This window comes from Heptranchias perlo, chromosome 31, assembly GCF_035084215.1.
Source record: "Heptranchias perlo isolate sHepPer1 chromosome 31, sHepPer1.hap1, whole genome shotgun sequence".
Classification (NCBI taxonomy): Eukaryota; Metazoa; Chordata; class Chondrichthyes; order Hexanchiformes; family Hexanchidae; genus Heptranchias; species Heptranchias perlo.
In genome coordinates, this window is record NC_090355.1 from 436,508 (window position 1) to 454,269 (window position 17,762).

At 53.2% G+C, this 17,762-nt stretch overlaps 1 protein-coding gene across 1 annotated transcript in view; it reads right to left on the bottom strand.

The window, feature by feature from the left end:
* Nucleotides 1-11,207, bottom strand: part of LOC137300317 (discoidin domain-containing receptor 2-like) — a 33,393-nt gene extending 22,186 nt beyond the window's left edge. The window contains 2 exon segments of the mRNA XM_067969403.1: nucleotides 10,356-11,131; nucleotides 11,181-11,207. Coding sequence (XP_067825504.1) covers nucleotides 10,356-11,131; nucleotides 11,181-11,207 — 803 coding nt within the window.
* Between the last annotated feature and the right edge of the window lie 6,555 nt (nucleotides 11,208-17,762).

Consider the following 17,762-nt stretch of genomic DNA (forward strand, 5'->3'; position numbering starts at 1 on the left):
TAAACTAACAGCCCGAGTTACCCGTGGGGTATGTTGCATTTTTCAAATGATTTGTACTTTAATTATCACGTGAGGTGTGTGTGTGGAGTCTGCAGCAACGATTGACGTCCCAGGTACCGAATCTGTGACGGTTTCACCGACTCCGCAATGGAAAGGAGGAATGAGCAGAACCACAGGTTGTCACCGGTTACCGTACACTAGGAATAAAGGACAAGGTTACAATATTCCAGCGTTTGTCTTTTTTTCCTATTTTAAAACTTTTCGAGACCCCTTTTGCTCGCAGTTTGATCCAAGCCATTGCCGTGTGGGTGGAGGTCATGTGGGTGAAGTGGGGGTGCCCAGACAGACCCAGAGTCTCCTTGTTGACACTCAGTGGGCCTCGCTCCTGGTGCCCCAGAGCTGACACTGGTACTGACACCTCACCCCCACGTCACTCACCCTACCCACCACGACCCGATCCACCCCACCCCAGCCACCCCCGACCCCATCCTCACCTCTGACCCCACCCACAGCCCCACCCTGACCCCACCCAGCCCCCCGCACCCCGACCCCATCCTCACCTCTGACCCCACCCACAGCCCCACCCCGACCCAAGCCACATCCATCCCCAACCCCATCCTCACCTCTGACCCCGCCCACAGCCCCACCCTGACCCCACCCGCACCCCGACCCCATCCTCACCTCTGACCCCACCCACAGCCCCACCCCGACCCAAGCCACATCCACCCCGACCCCATCCTCACCTCTGACCCCACCCACAGCCCCACCCCGACCCAAGCCACATCCACCCCCGACCCCATCCTCATCTCTGACCCCACCCCGACCCACCCACCCCCAGTGGGGGCACAGTGGCACTGGGAATGGCGAGGGGTGTGGGGGGGGCGAGGATGGAGAGGGTGGGGGGTTGACGATGGGGGGGAGGGGAGGATGGGGGAGTGGAGGACTAGGGGGGTGGGTGGTGGGGGACAAGGGGTTTGGGGCGCAAGGTGGGGTTCGAGGGGGATGTGGTGGAAGAGGTGAGGGGCCTTTCATCTTCATTCAAACCGAGCCGGACTGGTGGGGTGAAATCGGCTACCTCCAACCCAAAACTGCTCTCCTCTTTGGAGAACCCCTCCGAATCACCCCTCCACCTGCCCCCAAGCACATTTCCCTGGGTCGGGGGGGGGGATATATTTGCAATGCCCAGCCAGTCCCGATGGGATTCCCGCCATTAAGGGGTCCTCCAGTGCTCAGAAGCCCTGGCCCTGCTCTCAGTGGGAACATCACCCGAGCCCCAGAAGAGGCAACGAGGGGCTGAGATACAGAGCAGTTACAATCTAACACAATGGAAGAACAGAAGGGAAAAGATTTACAGGGCTTTGGGGAAAGAGCAGGGGGAGTGAGACTAACTGGATAGCTCTTTCAAAGAGCCGACACAGGCACGATGGGCCGAATAGCCTGTGCTGTAACATACTATGATACTGTGAACAGGCTCGAGGGGCTGAATGGCCTGTTCCTGTTCCTATTTTTTTTTATTCGCTCATGGGATGTGGGCGTCGCTGGCGAGGCCGGCATTTATTGCCCATCCCTAATTGCCCTTGAGAAGGTGGTGGTGAGCCGCCTTCTTGAACCGCTGCAGTCCGTGTGGTGAAGGTTCTCCCACAGTGCTGTTAGGAAGGGAGTTCCAGGATTTTGACCCAGCGACGATGAAGGAACGGCGATATATTTCCAAGTCGGGATGGTGTGTGACTTGGAGGGGAACGTGCAGGTGGTGTTGTTCCCATGTACCTGCTGCCCTTGTCCTTCTAGGTGGTAGAGGTCGCAGGTTTGGGAGATGTTGTCAAAGAAGCCTTGGCGAGTTGCTGCAGTGCATCCTGTGGATGGTACACACTGCAGCCACAGTGTGCCGCTGGTGAAGGGAGTGAATGTTTAGGGTGGTGGATGGGGTGCCAATCAAGCGGGCTGCTTTGTCCTGGATGGTGTCGAGCTTCTTGAGTGTTGTTGGAGCTGCACTCATCCAGGCAAGTGGAGAGTACTCCATCACACTCCTGACTTATGCCTTGTAGATGGTGGAAAGGCTTTGGGGAGTCAGGAGGTGAGTCACTCGCCGCAGAATACCCAGCCTCTGACCTGCTCTTGTAGCCACAGTATTTATGTGGCTGGTCCAGTTAAGTTTCTGGTCAATGGTGACCCCCAGGATGTTGATGGTGGGGGATTCGGCGATGGTAATGTCATTACCTGGCACTTATCTGGCATGAATGTTACTTGTCACTTATGAGCCCAAGCCTGGATGTTGTCCAGGTCTTGCTGCATGCGGGCACGGACTGCTTCATTATCTGAGGGGTTGTGAATGGAACTGAACACTGTGCAATCATCAGCGAACATCCTTATTTCTGACCTTATGATGGAGGGAAGGTCATTGATGAAGCAGCTGAAGATGGTTGGGCCTAGGACACTGCCCTGAGGAACTCCTGCAGCAATGTCCTGGGGCTGAGATGATTGGCCTCCAACAACCACTACCATCTTCCTTTGTGCTAGGTATGACTCCAGCCACTGGAGAGTTTTCCCCCTGATTCCCATTAACTTCAATTTTACTCGGGCTCCTTGGTGCCACACTCGGTCAAATGCTGCCTTGACGTCAAGGGCAGTCACTCTCACCTCACCTCTGGAATTCAGCTCTTTTGTCCATGTTTGGACTAAGGCTGTAATGAGGTCTGGAGCTGAGTGGTCCTGGCAGAACCCAAACTGAGCATTGGTGAGCAGGTTATTGGTGAGTAAGTGCCGCTTGATAGCACTGTCGATGACACCTTCCATCACTTTGCTGATGATTGAGAGTAGGCTGATGGGGCGGTAATTGGCCGGATTGGATTTGTCCTGCTTTTTGTGGACAGGACATACCTGGGCAATTTTCCACATTGTCGGGTAGATGCCAGTGTTGTAGCTGTACTGGAACAGCTTGGCTAGAGGTGCAGCTAGTTCTGGAGCACAAGTCTTCAGCACTACAGCCGGGATGTTGTCGGGGCCCATAGCCTTTGCTGTATCCAGTGCACTCAGCCATTTCTTGATATCACGTGGAGTGAATCGAATTGGCTGAAGACTGGCTTCTGCGATGGTGGGGCTATCGGGAGGAGGCCGAGATGGATCATCCACTCGGCACTCTGGCTGAAGATGGTTGCAAACACTTCAGCCTTGTCTTTTGCACTGACGTGCTGGACTCCGCCATCGTTGAGGATGGGGATGTTTACAGAGCCTCCTCCTCCCGTTAATTGTTTAATTGTCGACCATCATTCACGACTGGATGTGGCAGGACTGCAGAGCTTTGATCTGATCCGTTGGTTGTGGAATCGCTTAGCTCTGTCTATAGCATGTTGCTTCCGCTGTTTACCATGCATGCAGTCCTGTGTTGCAGCTTCACCAGGTTGGCACCTCATTTTTAGGTACGCCTGGTGCTGCTCCTGGCATGCTCTTCTACACTCCTCATTGAACCAGGGTTGATCCCCTGGCTTGTTGGTAATGGTAGAGTGTTATAGAGTCATAGAGTTATACAGCACGGATAGAGGCCCATTGGCCCATCGTGTCCGCGCCGGCCATCAAGCCCTGTCTACTCTAATCCCATATTCCAGCATTTGGTCCGTAGCCTTGTATGCTATGGCATTTCAAGTGCTCATCCAAATGCTTCTTGAATGTTGTAAGGGTTCCTGCCTCCACAACCCTTTCAGACAATGAGTTCCAGACTCCAACCACCCTCTGGGTGAAAAAGTTCTTTCTCAAATCCCCTCCAAACCTCCCGCCTTTTACCTTGAATCTATGTCCCCTTGTTATAGAACCCTCAACGAAGGGAAAAAGCTCCTTAGTATCCATCCTATCTGTGCCCCTCATAATTTTGTACACCTCAATCATGTCCCCCCTCAGCCTCCTCTGCTCCAAGGAAAACAAACCCAATCTTCCCAGTCTCTCTTCATAGCTGAAGCGCTCCAGCCCTGGTAACATCCTGGTGAATCTCCTCTGCACCCTCTCCAAAGAGATCACATCCTTCCTGTAGTGTGGCGACCAGAACTGCACACAGTACTCCAGCTGTGGCCTAACCAGTGTTTTATACAGCTCCATCATAACCTCCTTGCTCTTATATTCTATGCCTCGGCTAATAAAGGCAAGTATCCCATATGCCTTCTTTACCACCTTATCTACCTGTTCCGCCGCCTTCAGGGATCTGTGAACTTGCACACCAAGATCCCTCTGACCCTCTGTCTTGCCTAGGGTCCTCCCATTCATTGTGTATTCCCTTGCCTTGTTAGTCCCTCCAAAGTGCATCACCTCGCACTTTTCCGGGTTAAATTCCATTTGCCACTGTTCCGCCCATCTGACCAACCCATCTATATCGTCCTGCAGACTGAGGCTATCCTCCTCGCTATTTACCACCCTACCAATCTGTGTATCATCAGCGAACTTACTGATCATACCTTTTACATTCATATCCAAGTCATTAATGTAGACCACAAACAGCAAGGGACCCAGCACCGATCCCTGTGGTACCCCACTGGCCACAGGCTTCCAGTCACAAAAACAACCTTCGACCATCACCCTCTGCCTTCTGCCACTAAGCCAGTTTTGTATCCAAAGTGCCAATGCACCCTGGATTCCATGGGCTCGTACCTTCTTGACCAGTCTCCTGTGGGGGACTTTATCGAAGGCCTTACTGAAATCCATGTATACCACATCCACTGCGTTACCCTCATCCACACGCCTAGTCACCCCCTCAAAAAATTCAATCAAATTAGTCAGACATGATCTTCCCTTGACAAAGCCATGTTGACTATCCCTGATTAATCCTTGCTTCTCCAAGTGGAGATTAATTTTGTCCTTCAGAATTTTTTCCAATAATTTTCCTACCACTGATGTTAGGCTCACTGGCCTGTAGTTCCCCGGTTTTTCCCTACTCCCCTTCTTGAATAATGGTACTACATTAGCGGTTCTCCAGTCCTCTGGCACATCCCCTGTGGCCAGAGAGGTTCTGAATATATGTGTCAGAGCCCCCGCAATCTCCTCCTTTGCCTCACACAGTAGCCTGGGATACATTTCGTCCGGGCCTGGGGATTTATCCATTTTTAGGCCTGCTAAAACCGCCAATACCTCCTCCCGCTCGATGTTAATATGTTCGAGTATATCACAGTCCCCCTGCCGTATTTCTATGTCTACATCGTCCTTCTCCATAGTGAAAACAGATGCAAAAAATTCATTTAGAACCCCTCCTACATCTGCCGGCTCCACACACAGATTGCCATTTTTGTCCCTAATGGGCCCTATTTTTTCCCTAATCATCCTCTTACCCTTAATATACTTATAAAACATCTTAGGATTTTCCTTTATTTTGCTCGCCAGTGTTATTTCATGGCCCCTCCTTGATCTCCTCATTTCTTTTTTAAGTATCCCCCTGCACTTTTTGTACTCCTCTAGGGCTTCCTCCGTCTTTAGCCTTTTGTATCTGCCAAAAGCCCTCCTTTTTTTCCTAATCCATTCTCGTATATCCCCTGACATCCAAGGTTCCCTGGAGTTCTTGGAACCACCCTTGACCTTTACAGGAACATGTTGCCATTGTATGGTCTCAATCTCCCTTCTGAAAGACTCCCATTGCTCCGATGCGGATTTTCCTACAAGCAGCTGATCCCAGTCCATTTTGGCCAGATCCTGCCTTATCCTATTAAAATCGGCCTTCCCCCAATTTAGAACCTTTATTTCCGGCCCCTCCCTGTCCTTTTCCATGACCACCTTAAATCTCACCGAATTATGGTCACTGTCACCAAAGTGCTCACCTACTAGCACTTCTTCCACTTGGCCGGCCACATTCCCTAGAATTAGGTCCAGTACCGCCCCCTCTCTTGTAGGACTTTCTACATGCTGGCTCAAAAAGCTCTCCTGGATGCACGTTAAGAATTTTGTACCCTCTAAGCCTTTTACACTCTGAGTATCCCAGTTAATATTGGGGAAGTTGAAATCCCCCACTATTATTACCCTATTATTTGCACAATTTTCTGAGATTTGCCTACATATCTGTTCCTCTATCTCCCCCTGACTGTTTGGGGGTCTATAGTACACTCCCATCAAAGTGCTTGCCCCCTTTTGTTTTTAAGCTCCACCCATATGGCCTCATTAGAGGAACCTGCTAATATATCATCCCTCCTTATGGCAGTGATTGATTCTTTAATTATTATTGCGACCCCCCCTCCTCTTATACCTCCCCCTCTGTCTCGCCTGAAGATTCTGTACCCCGGAATATTGAGCTGCCAGTCTTGCCCCTCCCTCAACCATGTCTCTGTGACAGCAACAATATCATACTCCCATGTGTTTATCAACACCTTCAGTTCATCCACCTTATTCGCAAGACTCCTTGCATTAAAATAGATGCCATCCAGCCTTGCCCTCACATATTTGCCCTGTCTTCCAAGCTGACTTGTTTTTTTCTCTATATTTGGCTGCACATCACCCCCTATTGTAGCTCCACTCTGTATCCCATCTCCCTGCCAAGTTAGTTTAAACCCCCCCCAACAGTGCTAGCAAACCTCCCCGCAAGGATATTTGTCCCGCTCTGGTTCAGGTGCAACCCGTCCGACTTGTACAAGTCCCACCTTCCCCAGAAGCAGGCCCAGTGATCCAGGAAACTGAAACCCTCCCTCCTGCACCAACTCTTTAGCCACGCATTCATCTGTTCTATCCTCCTATTTCTATACTCACTAGCCCGTGGCACTGGGAGTAATCCAGAGATTACAACCTTTGAGGTCCTGCTCTTTAATCTGCTACCTAGCTCCCTAAATTCTTGATGCAGGACCTCATCTCCCTTCCTATGTCGTTGGTCCCAATGTGGACCACGACCTCTGCCTGCTCACCCTCCCCCTTGAGAATGCCCTGTAGCCGCTCAGTGACATCCATGACCCTGGCACCAGGGAGGCAACAAACCATCCTGGAGTCACGTTTACGGCCACAGAAACGCCTGTCTGTTCCCCTTACGATAGAATCCCCTACCACTATAGCTCTTCCACTCTTTTTCCTCCCAGCCTGTGCAGCAGAGCTACCCCTGGTGCCAGGAAGTTGGCTGCTGCTGCCTTCCCCTGATAAGTCATCCCCCTCAACAATATCCAAAGCGGTATATTTGTTTGAGAGGGGGACGGCCACAGAGGACCCCTGCACTGCCTGCCTGCTCCTCTTACTCTGCCTGGAGGTCACCCACTTACTTCCTGCCTGTGCAACCTTTACCTGCGGTGTGACCATCTCACTAAACGTGTTATCCACGACGTTTTCAGCATCGCGAATGCTCCATAATGAATCCATCCGCAGCTCCAGTGCCGCAATGCGGTTTGTCAGTAGCTGCAGCTGGATACATTTCCCGCAATCCACTCCAGAACACCCACAGTGCACACATTTATGAGGCAGCGCAGGGAGGAACGTTGGAGTCTGAGTGTCGACAAACTATTCCAGCACGGGGTGCATCAGAAGTGAGCCTGAGGCCTACCTGATGCGTACACCGGGAGTCAGTGGGTGGCAACCAGGAGCCGGGAGACTGAGAGCTGCCCATAGTCCCGGGGCACTGAGGTCTCCAGATGTTGCTGTGCTGGAGCAGGGACCAAGCCTGGGCCCTTTGCAGTGTTAGTACAACAGTGAGTCATGTGTTCACCCAGCCGGTGTGTGAATGGGGAGATTATCTGCTCTAGTGCACCACATCCGTGATTGACTCGTGCAAAGAGGCAAGTGTAGGGGGTTAACATTACCGGGCAGGGTGAGCCCACACTCCTCATCAGTGAGGACACCGCAGTCCAGGTTCGGTTTACCACATCCCCGAAAGGCCCAGCACCTCCAGCCAGTGCTCTGCTCGTCGGATCAGACCGGGGGCTTCGACACGTCCCTCTCCCCTGCCTCCCCAGGGTGTGGTGCGGGGTGTGTCGGTGTCTGACAGTGAGTGGTACCCAATCTCAGTCAGTCTGAGAACAGCCCTGCCTCTGAAATCAACGTAAATGCAGATATTCTTTTAATATTGAGGTCCTGGGTATCTGGACACAAGGATTCAGGTACAGGGGATCGGTATACCCAGGTACACGAGGATTCAGGTACAGGGGATCGGTATACCCAGGTACACGAGGATTCAGGTACAGGGGATCGGTATACCCAGGTACACACGGATTCAGGTACAGGGGATCGGTATACCCAGGTACACAAGGATTCAGGTACAGGGGATCGGTATACCCAGGTACACGAGGATTCAGGTACAGGGGATCGGTATACCCAGGTACACGAGGATTCAGGTACAGGGGATCGGTATACCCAGGTACACACGGATTCAGGTACAGGGGATCGGTATACCCAGATACACACGGATTCAGGTACAGGGGATCGGTACACCCAGGTACACACGGATTCAGGTACAGGGGATCGGTATACCCAGATACACACGGATTCAGGTACAGGGGATCGGTATACCCAGGTACACACGGATTCAGGTACAGGGGATCGGTATACCCAGATACACACGGATTCAGGTACAGGGGATCGGTACACCCAGGTACACAAGGATTCAGGTACAGGGGATCGGTATACCCAGATACACACGGATTCAGGTACAGGGGATCGGTATACCCAGATACACAAGGATTCAGGTACAGGGGATCGGTATACCCAGATACACAAGGATTCAGGTACAGGGGATCCAGGTACAGGGGATCGGTATACCCAGGTACACAAGGATTCAGGTACAGGGGATCGGTATACCCAGATACACACGGATTCAGGTACAGGGGATCGGTACACCCAGGTACACAAGGATTCAGGTACAGTGGATCGGTACACCCAGGTACACAACGATTCAGGTACAGGGGATCGGTATACCCAGATACACACGGATTCAGGTACAGGGGATCGGTACACCCAGGTACACAAGGATTCAGGTACAGGGGATCGGTATACCCAGATACACAAGGATTCAGGTACAGGGGATCGGTATACCCAGATACACAAGGATTCAGGTACAGGGGATCGGTACACCCAGGTACACAAGGATTCAGGTACAGGGGATCGGTACACCCAGGTACACACGGATTCAGGTACAGGGGATCGGTATACCCAGATACACATGGATTCAAGTACAGGGGATCGGTACACCCAGGTACACATGGATTCAAGTACAGGGGATCGGTATACCCAGATACACACGGATTCAGGTACAGGGGATCGGTACACCCAGGTACACAAGGATTCAGGTACAGGGGATCGGTACACCCAGGTACACAAGGATTCAGGTACAGGGGATCGGTATACCCAGGTACACAAGGATTCAGGTACAGGGGATCGGTACACCCAGGTACACTAGGATTCAGGTACAGGGGATCGGTATACCCAGGTACACGAGGATTCAGGTACAGGGGATCGGTACACCCAGGTACACAAGGATTCAGGTACAGGGGATCGGTACACCCTGGTACACGAGGATTCAGGTACACGAGGATTCAGTTACAGGGGATTGGTACACCCAGATACACAAGGATTCAGGTACAGGGGATCGGTATACCCAGGTACACAAGGATTCAGGTACATAGGATCGGTACACAAGGATTCAGGTACAGGGGATCGGTACACCCAGGTACACGAGGATACAGGTACAGGGGATTGGTACACAAGGATTCAGATACAGGGGATCAGTACACCCAGGTACATGAGGATTCAGGTACAGGGGATTGGTACATGCAGGTACACAAGGATTCAGGTGCAGGGGATCGGTACACCCAGGTACACAAGGATTCAGGTACAGGGGATCGGTACACCCAGGTACACAAGGATTCAGGTACAGGGGATCGGTACACCCAGGTACACTAGGATTCAGGTACAGGGGATCGGTATACCCAGGTACACGAGGATTCAGGTACAGGGGATCGGTACACCCAGGTACACAAGGATTCAGGTACAGGGGATCGGTACACCCTGGTACACTAGGATTCAGGTACAGGGGATCGGTATACCCAGGTACACGAGGATTCAGGTACAGGGGATCGGTACACCCAGGTACATGAGGATTCAGGTACAGGGGATTGGTACACCCAGATACACAAGGATTCAGGTACAGGGGATCGGTATACCCAGGTACACAAGGATTCAGGTACATAGGATCGGTACACACGGATTCAGGTACAGGGGATCGGTACACTCAGGTACACGAGGATACAGGTACAGGGGATTGGTACACAAGGATTCAGATACAGGGGATCAGTACACCCAGGTACATGAGGATTCAGGTACAGGGGATTGGTACACGCAGGTACACTAGGATTCAGGTACAGTGGATCGGTATACCCAGGTACACTAGGATTCAGGTACATAGGATCGGTATACCCAGGTACCTTCTCCAGTGGCCTGCCTTTGGTGAGTATTGTGCGTCAATTTGTCCTGCAGGAAGATAGAGTAAATGTGGGTCGGATTGGCAGAGGAAGAGTTGCATATCCTGGGCCAGGCCTTGCTTACGGCCTCTCTGCTGGTACTCCCATTCTCTAAATGCTTGCAGCGGCCCTTTAAAAGCCGCTGATATGCTAGATCTTCCACCCCGCCCACTTTGGCAAGCCCCCATCAGGAGCCTGGAAGCTCCCATATGCTTGAAATCAGGGCTGACCACTCGCTGCTCGATCAGACGCAAAGCTCGCTGCTCGATCGGGCTCAAAGCTCGCTGCTCGATCAGACGCAAAGCTCGCTGCTCGATCGGGCTCAAAGCTCGCTGCTCGATCAGACACAAAGCTCCCTGCTCGATCAGAGGCAAAGCTCCCTGCTCGATCAGACACAAAGCTCCCTGCTCGATCAGACGCAAAGCTCGCTGCTCGATCAGACACAAAGCTCCCTGCTCGATCAGACTCAAAGCTCGCTGCTCGATCAGAGGCAAAGCTCCCTGCTCGATCAGACGCAAAGCTCGCTGCTCGATCAGACACAAAGCTCCCTGCTCGATCAGACACAAAGCTCCCTGCTCGATCAGACGCAAAGCTCGCTGCTCGATCAGACACAAAGCTCCCTGCTCGATCAGACTCAAAGCTCGCTGCTCGATCAGAGGCAAAGCTCCCTGCTCGATCAGACGCAAAGCTCGCTGCTCGATCAGATACAAAGCTCCCTGCTCGATCAGACGCAAAGCTCGCTGCTCGATCAGACGCAAAGCTCGCTGCTCGATCAGACGCAAAGCTCGCTGCTCCGGTTTCTTGGCCAATATTCATCGTTCAACCAACACCTAAAACCGCTTACCTGCTCATTATCACTTTGCTGTTTGTGGGATCTTGCTGTGCGCAAATTAGCTGCCGCGTTTCCTACATTACAACAGTGACTACACTTCAAAAAGAACTTTATTGGATGTAAAGTGCTTTGGGACGTCCTGAAGACGCTACAGAAATGCAAGTCTTTCTTTCCTTTCCCTCAGATAGGGGGGAGCATCGATTGTTTGACCTGTTTCCGATCGTGGTTAAAACCCAAGCTTGGGAGCTGCACCTGGAAGATATGAATTAACAAACTGAAGAGTCAAACAAACCAGACAAAAGTGTGGAGGAAATAAAAATATGCAGAACGTCGAATGCAGAAGCAGGGGACTGGGCATTCCCGAAAACTGGGCTTCAGCAGGAACCAAAAACAACAGCAATCCTGTCCAGAGCCGACTCAGCCTGCCCTCCTGCCACACACTCATTTCAATGTGGGAACGGCCTGCAGTCTTAAAATTCACTGTGCGACTTGACATTACATCATGTGGAGACGCGGGCTTTGCATGCTGACTGTGCCCGCTCTTCGCTCCATGAAAAGGACTCGAATTCGATATCAAAAAAACTCTGTGTCCAATCATATTAGTCATGATGTGGAGATGCCGGTGATGGACTGGGGTTGACAATTGTAAACAATTTTACAACACCAAGTTATAGTCCAGCAATTAGGAAGCCTCCGAAAGCTTGTGAATTTAAAATAAAATTGCTGGACTATAACTTGGTGTTGTAAAATTGTTTACAATCATATTAGCTGAGCCTTTGTCTACCTGAGGCACTCAGCAATAATAAACTGAGTTTACTGCGAGTGTGTTTGCACAGTAAGTTCATTCAGTAACACTGGCATCCGATTAAATTTAGCGCTACTTCCTGCCAAAAAAAAACTAGACTCGAAAACAGTCAACGTAACCATAGCAACAGCCTTCGAGCCACAGCACAAAAAGAGGTCATTTGGCCCATTGTGTCTGTGCTGTTCCTTTGATGGTACAACCCAAGACTTTCACGTGGGAATCGGATATATACACGATAAGGAGAAATTTACAGGGCTACGGGGAATTGGACGAATTGGGCTGGGGGGTTGGACTAATTGGATAGCTCTTTCAAAGAGCCGGAACAGGCACGATGGACCGAATGGCCTCCTCCTGTGCTGTAAGGTTCTATGAAAACAGACCGCATTGTCCTATGCTCTCCACATATCTTCCTCAGGATGAGGTCGAAGATCAGCCACGATCTTACTGAATGGCGGAACAGACTCGAGGGGCCGAATGGCCTACTCCTGCTCCTATTTCTTATGTTCTCAGCTTCAGATATTTCTCGACTCTTCCCGTAAAAGATGCAATGGTCTCTGCCTCAAACACTCCCTGTGGCAAAGCATTTCCGTCCTCCAACAACCCACTGTGTAAAGAAATTACTCCTAACCTCACCCACTCTCAGTGACTATTTTAAATTGATGAACCCTGTCACTCACTCGCCAACCAGAGAAATTAATCTTTCCCGATCCACCCTCTCAATACTCGCCATAATGTGAAAAACCTCAATTCAATCTTTTCTTAGTCTTCCCTGTTCCAATGGAAACAGACCCAGTGGGGGGCAGTGGGGGTACAAAAACTGGCGATAGGGGACTGGCCGCCCATTATACCCCCGCCCATTATACCCCCGCCCATTATACACCCCCGCCCGTTGTAGCCCTCACCCGTTATACCCCCTGCCCGCTATACCCCCTGTCCATTATACCCCCGCCCATTATACCCCCTGCCCGCTATACCCCCTGTCCATTATACCCCCTGCCCGTTATAATCCCCGCCCATTATACCCCCCGCCCATTATACCCCCCGCCCATTATAATCCCCACCCATTATACCCACCACCTGTTGTACCCCCCGCTCATTATACCCCCCGCCCGTTGTACACCCCGCCCGTTGTACCCCCCGTCCGTTATACCCCCACCCATTATACCACCCGCCCATTGTACGCCCCGCCCATTATACCCCCGCCCATTATACCCCCGCCCATTATACCCCCCGCCCATTATATCCCCTGCCCGTTGTACGCCCCGCCCATTATACCCCCCGCCCATTATAACCCCCGCCCATTATATCCCCTGCCCGTTATACCCCCCGTCCATCATACCCCCCGCCCGTTATAATCCCCGCCCGTTATACCCCCCGCCCATTATACCCCCCGCCCATTATACCCCCCGCCCATTATAACCACCGCCCATTATACCCCCCGCCCGTTATAATCCCCGCCCGTTATACCCCCCGTCTGTTATACCCCCCGTCCATTATACCCCCCATCTGTTATACCCCCCGTCCATTATACCCCCTGCCCGTTATACTCCCCGTCCATTATACCCCCCATCTGTTATACCCCCCGCCCGTTATACCCCCCGCCCGTTATACCCCCCATCTGTTATACCCCCCATCTGTTATACCCCCCGCCCGTTATACCCCCCGCCCGTTATACCCCCCATCTGTTATACTCCCCGTCCATTATACCCCCCGCCCGTTATACCCCCGCCCGTTATACCCCCCACCCGTTATACCCCCCCGCCCGTTATACCCCCCATCTGTTATACTCCCTGTCCATTATACCCCCCGCCCGTTATACCCCCTGTCCATTATACCCCCCGTCTGTTACACCGTTACCCCCCCCCCCCCCCCCCCCGCATAAGAGCATAAGAGATAGGAGCAAGAATAGGCTATCTGGCCCCTCGAGCCTGCTCCGCCATTTAATGAGATCGTGGCTGATCTGCTTTTTACCTCAACTCCACTTTCCCGCCCTTTCCCCATATCCTTTGACTCCCTGGCTGATCAAAAATTTATCTAACTCAGCCTTGAATGTATTCAATGACTCAGCCTCCACAGCTTTTTGGGGTAAAGAATTCCAAAGATTCACGACCCTCTGGGAGAAGAAATTCCTCCTCAGTTCCATCTTAAACGAGCGACCTCTTATTCTGAGACTGTGCCCCCTAGTTTTAGATTCCCCCATGAGGGGCAACATCCTCTCAGCATCTACCCTATCGAGTCCCCTCAGAATCTTGTATGTTTCAATAAGATCTCCTCTCATTCTTCTAAACTCCAATGAGTATAGACCCAACCTGTTCAATCTTTCCTCATAAGACAACCCTTCCATACCCGGAATCAACCTAGTGAACCTTCTCTGAACTGCCTCCAATGCAAGTATGTCCTTCCTTAAATAAGGGCACCAGAACTGTATGCAGTACTCCAGGTGTGGTCTCACCAGCACCCTGTACAGTTGTAGCATGACTTCCCTGCTTTTATACTCCATTCCCCGAGAAATAAAGGCCAATATTCCGTTTGCCTTCTGCATTACCTGCTGCACCTGTATGTTGACTTTTTGTGTTTCATGTACGAGGACACCCAGATCCCTCTGTACCGCAGCATTTTGTAGTATTTCTCCATTCAAATAATATTTTGCTTTTTTATTTTTCCTCCCAAAGTGGATGACTTCACATTTTCCCACATTATATTCCATCTGACAAATTTTTGCCCATTCGCTTAACCTGTCAATATCCCTTTGCAGACACTTTGGGCTCGATTTTGCGATCGCGTTTCCAGCAGGGGGGCCCCGAAAATCCCGATATCCGGTCACGTGACCGGATCGCGACGAAATCCCGGCCACTTCCGGGTACCGCGCTGACGTGCGGGGCTGCGCGCGCAAGCCCCGCTGGTGGGAATCCCGCAGGCAATTAAAGCCAGCGGGGTTCCACTTGAGAGCACTTAACTTGCTCGTTGTGGTCAGTTAATGAGCTGAAGCAGCTGTCAAAAGAGGAAGTGTGGGATTTTAGGTTCAATGCAGTCAGTTTCCCACACTGGGGGAAACAGTACCTTTCAAACCAGGCGTGTTGCAGCCAGCAGCCTGTGGCAGGTGCCAAGGTGCGCTCCACGGGGGAGAGCCCTCACCCACGCAGGAGGCCACCGCGTCACATAGGGCAACCCCTGCCCTCCACCACCCCCCGCCAAGCCAGAGGACAGACCGACACAAAACCGCAGCCCCAGTCCGAGGACCCACCCACCTACCCTGCACAACCCCTCAGACCAACACCTGCCAGATGGGTGGTGCGTTGACATCATCGGAGGACGAACAGGATGACCAGCCCCAGCAGCCTCGCAGTCCACGCCGTCCGCCTCGGAGAGGTGGGGCCCCCCAACACGGTGCTGCGGCACACCCACCTGCACAGCAGGAGGGAGGGCAACCGCAGAGAGAGATGCTTCACAGGAGGCACTACCCTCCGCACAGGGTGTACAGAGCGAGGCTCAGCTTCATGGACCTCTCCGAGGAGCAGTGCATACGGAGGCTCAGAGTCAATCGCCAGGTAGTCGCCGACATCTGCAGCCTCCTTAACGACGAGCTGCTCCCTGATGGACCAAGCAGCATCTTCTTACCTGTCGCCGTCAAAGTCACCACTGCCCTCAACTTCTTCGCATCCGGTTCCTTCCAGGGTGCCACCGGGGACATCAATGGGGTCTGTCAGTCCTCTGCACACAAGTGCATAAGGCAGGTCACCGATGGGTTGTTCCGCAGGGCCTCCCACTACATCAACTTCGCCATGGACGAGCGCAGCCAGATGGAGAGGGCGGTTGGATTCCATGCCATGGCCGGCTTCCCACGGGTGCAGGGTGTAATCGACTGCACCCACATCGCAATACGGGCACCTCCGCATGAGCCAGGGCTGTTCATCAACAGGAAGGGGTATCACTCCATGAACGCCCAGCTCATCTGTGACCACCGCCAGAGATTCCTACACGTGTGCGCCAGATACCCCGGCAGCTGCCACGATGCCTTCGTCCTCAGGGAGTCCGCCGTCCCGCCCATCCTGCAGGCACCCAACATCGGCAACGGCTGGCTCCTCGGCGACAAGGGGTATCCCCTACACACGTGGCTCATGACACCTCTGAGGAACCCCATCACCGAGCCGGAGCGTCGGTACAATGACAGCCACACTGCTACCAGGTCTACAATTGAGCAGACCATAGGGCTTCTCAAGATGCGCTTCAGGTGCCTTGATCGTTCTGGGGGAGCGCTCCAATACACACCATTCAGAGTGGGACGAATCATAGTTGTCTGCTGTGCCCTGCACAACATGGCCCAACAGAGAGGGGTGCCGCTGGAGGAGGCCCCATCCACACCCGCCACACACATTGAGGAAGGCGAGGGCGAGGAGGAGGAGGAGGATGAGGAGGAGGAGGAGGCGGAGGAGGAGGAGGCGGAGGCGGCGGCGGAGGAGGCGGCGGAGGAGGAGGAGGCGGAGGCGGAGGCGGCGGAGGAGGAGGAGGAGGCGGAGGCGGAGGAGGCGGAGGAGGCGGAGGCGGAGGAGGCGGAGGCGGAGGAGGCGGAGGAGGAGGAGGAGGCGGAGGAGGAGGAGGAGGAGGAGGAGGAGGCGGAGGAGGAGGAGGAGGAGGAGGAGGAGGCGGAGGAGGCGGAGGAGGCGGAGGAGGAGGAGGAGGAGGCGGAGGAGGAGGACGCGCCAGAGGATGTTGGACGACCCATGCGCCGAGCCGCGACTCACCGGGATGGTCGCCGGGCCAGGGAGGCACTCATACGTCAACGGTTCTCCTAGAGTCAGACACTGCGAGGCGCTCGCATCTCCTCACCTGCACATGCGAGCGGCCATACCAGCCCCCTCCACTGAAGAGTGCTGCCAGTAATCCTGCACCCACAGCAGTGTGCCCAATGGGTGGCAGGAGGTGTTCGCCATCATGATGGCCTCCACGGAACGCACCTATTGCACAAGCCGCGGAAGAATGGACGAGAGGTGGCAGGAGTGGTGAGAATAGACTATTTAATATCTCGAATGTGACATTATATAAGAAAAAAAGTACGAAATAATAAACACCCTGGTGTATTCCCTTTGTGATTATAAGGCCTTTGCAATTCTTTTCCGGGAACCCCTACGTGGTGCTACCCCTGTGGCTCCAGCAGAGGTAGTGGCAGGTTGCTCGTCTTCTTGCCTTGACCAGGTAGATGCTTTTGGCGGACGGCCCCTGGGTTTCGGTGCCCGTGACGGCACCTCCACAGACTGCTCCTCCTGCACCGGGGCAGGGGCAGACTCGGCCACCTGGAGAGGAGGCACCATTGCGGGTACTGGTTGAGAGGTGGGCGACGGGTGGGACGTGGGGGCGCCTTGAGAGGCGTCCCCGCTTCCATGTCCCCGGTCACCATCATCCCTCTCTTGGCCTCGGCCCACATCACCCCTTCCACCCTGCTGGACGGCAGTTTGGATGGCATGTGTGAGGCCTTGCAAGGCCACCCCTAGTGTATCCCTCAGCCTGTTGATGGCGTCGGAATGTTGCTCACCCTGAATCCGTACAGACGTTGTAAGGGCCTGCAAGGACTCGAAGTGGAGCTGTGCGTGACGCTCGAGGGAGGCCAGCCTGTCCTCCACCGCAGACAGTCCCGCACCTACCCGCGACACTGTGTCGCCGGTACCCTCCTGTGCCTGCGCCACCAATGCCCACATGCAGGAGGTGGACTCCTCCGTCACCTGCGCAATTGTGGACA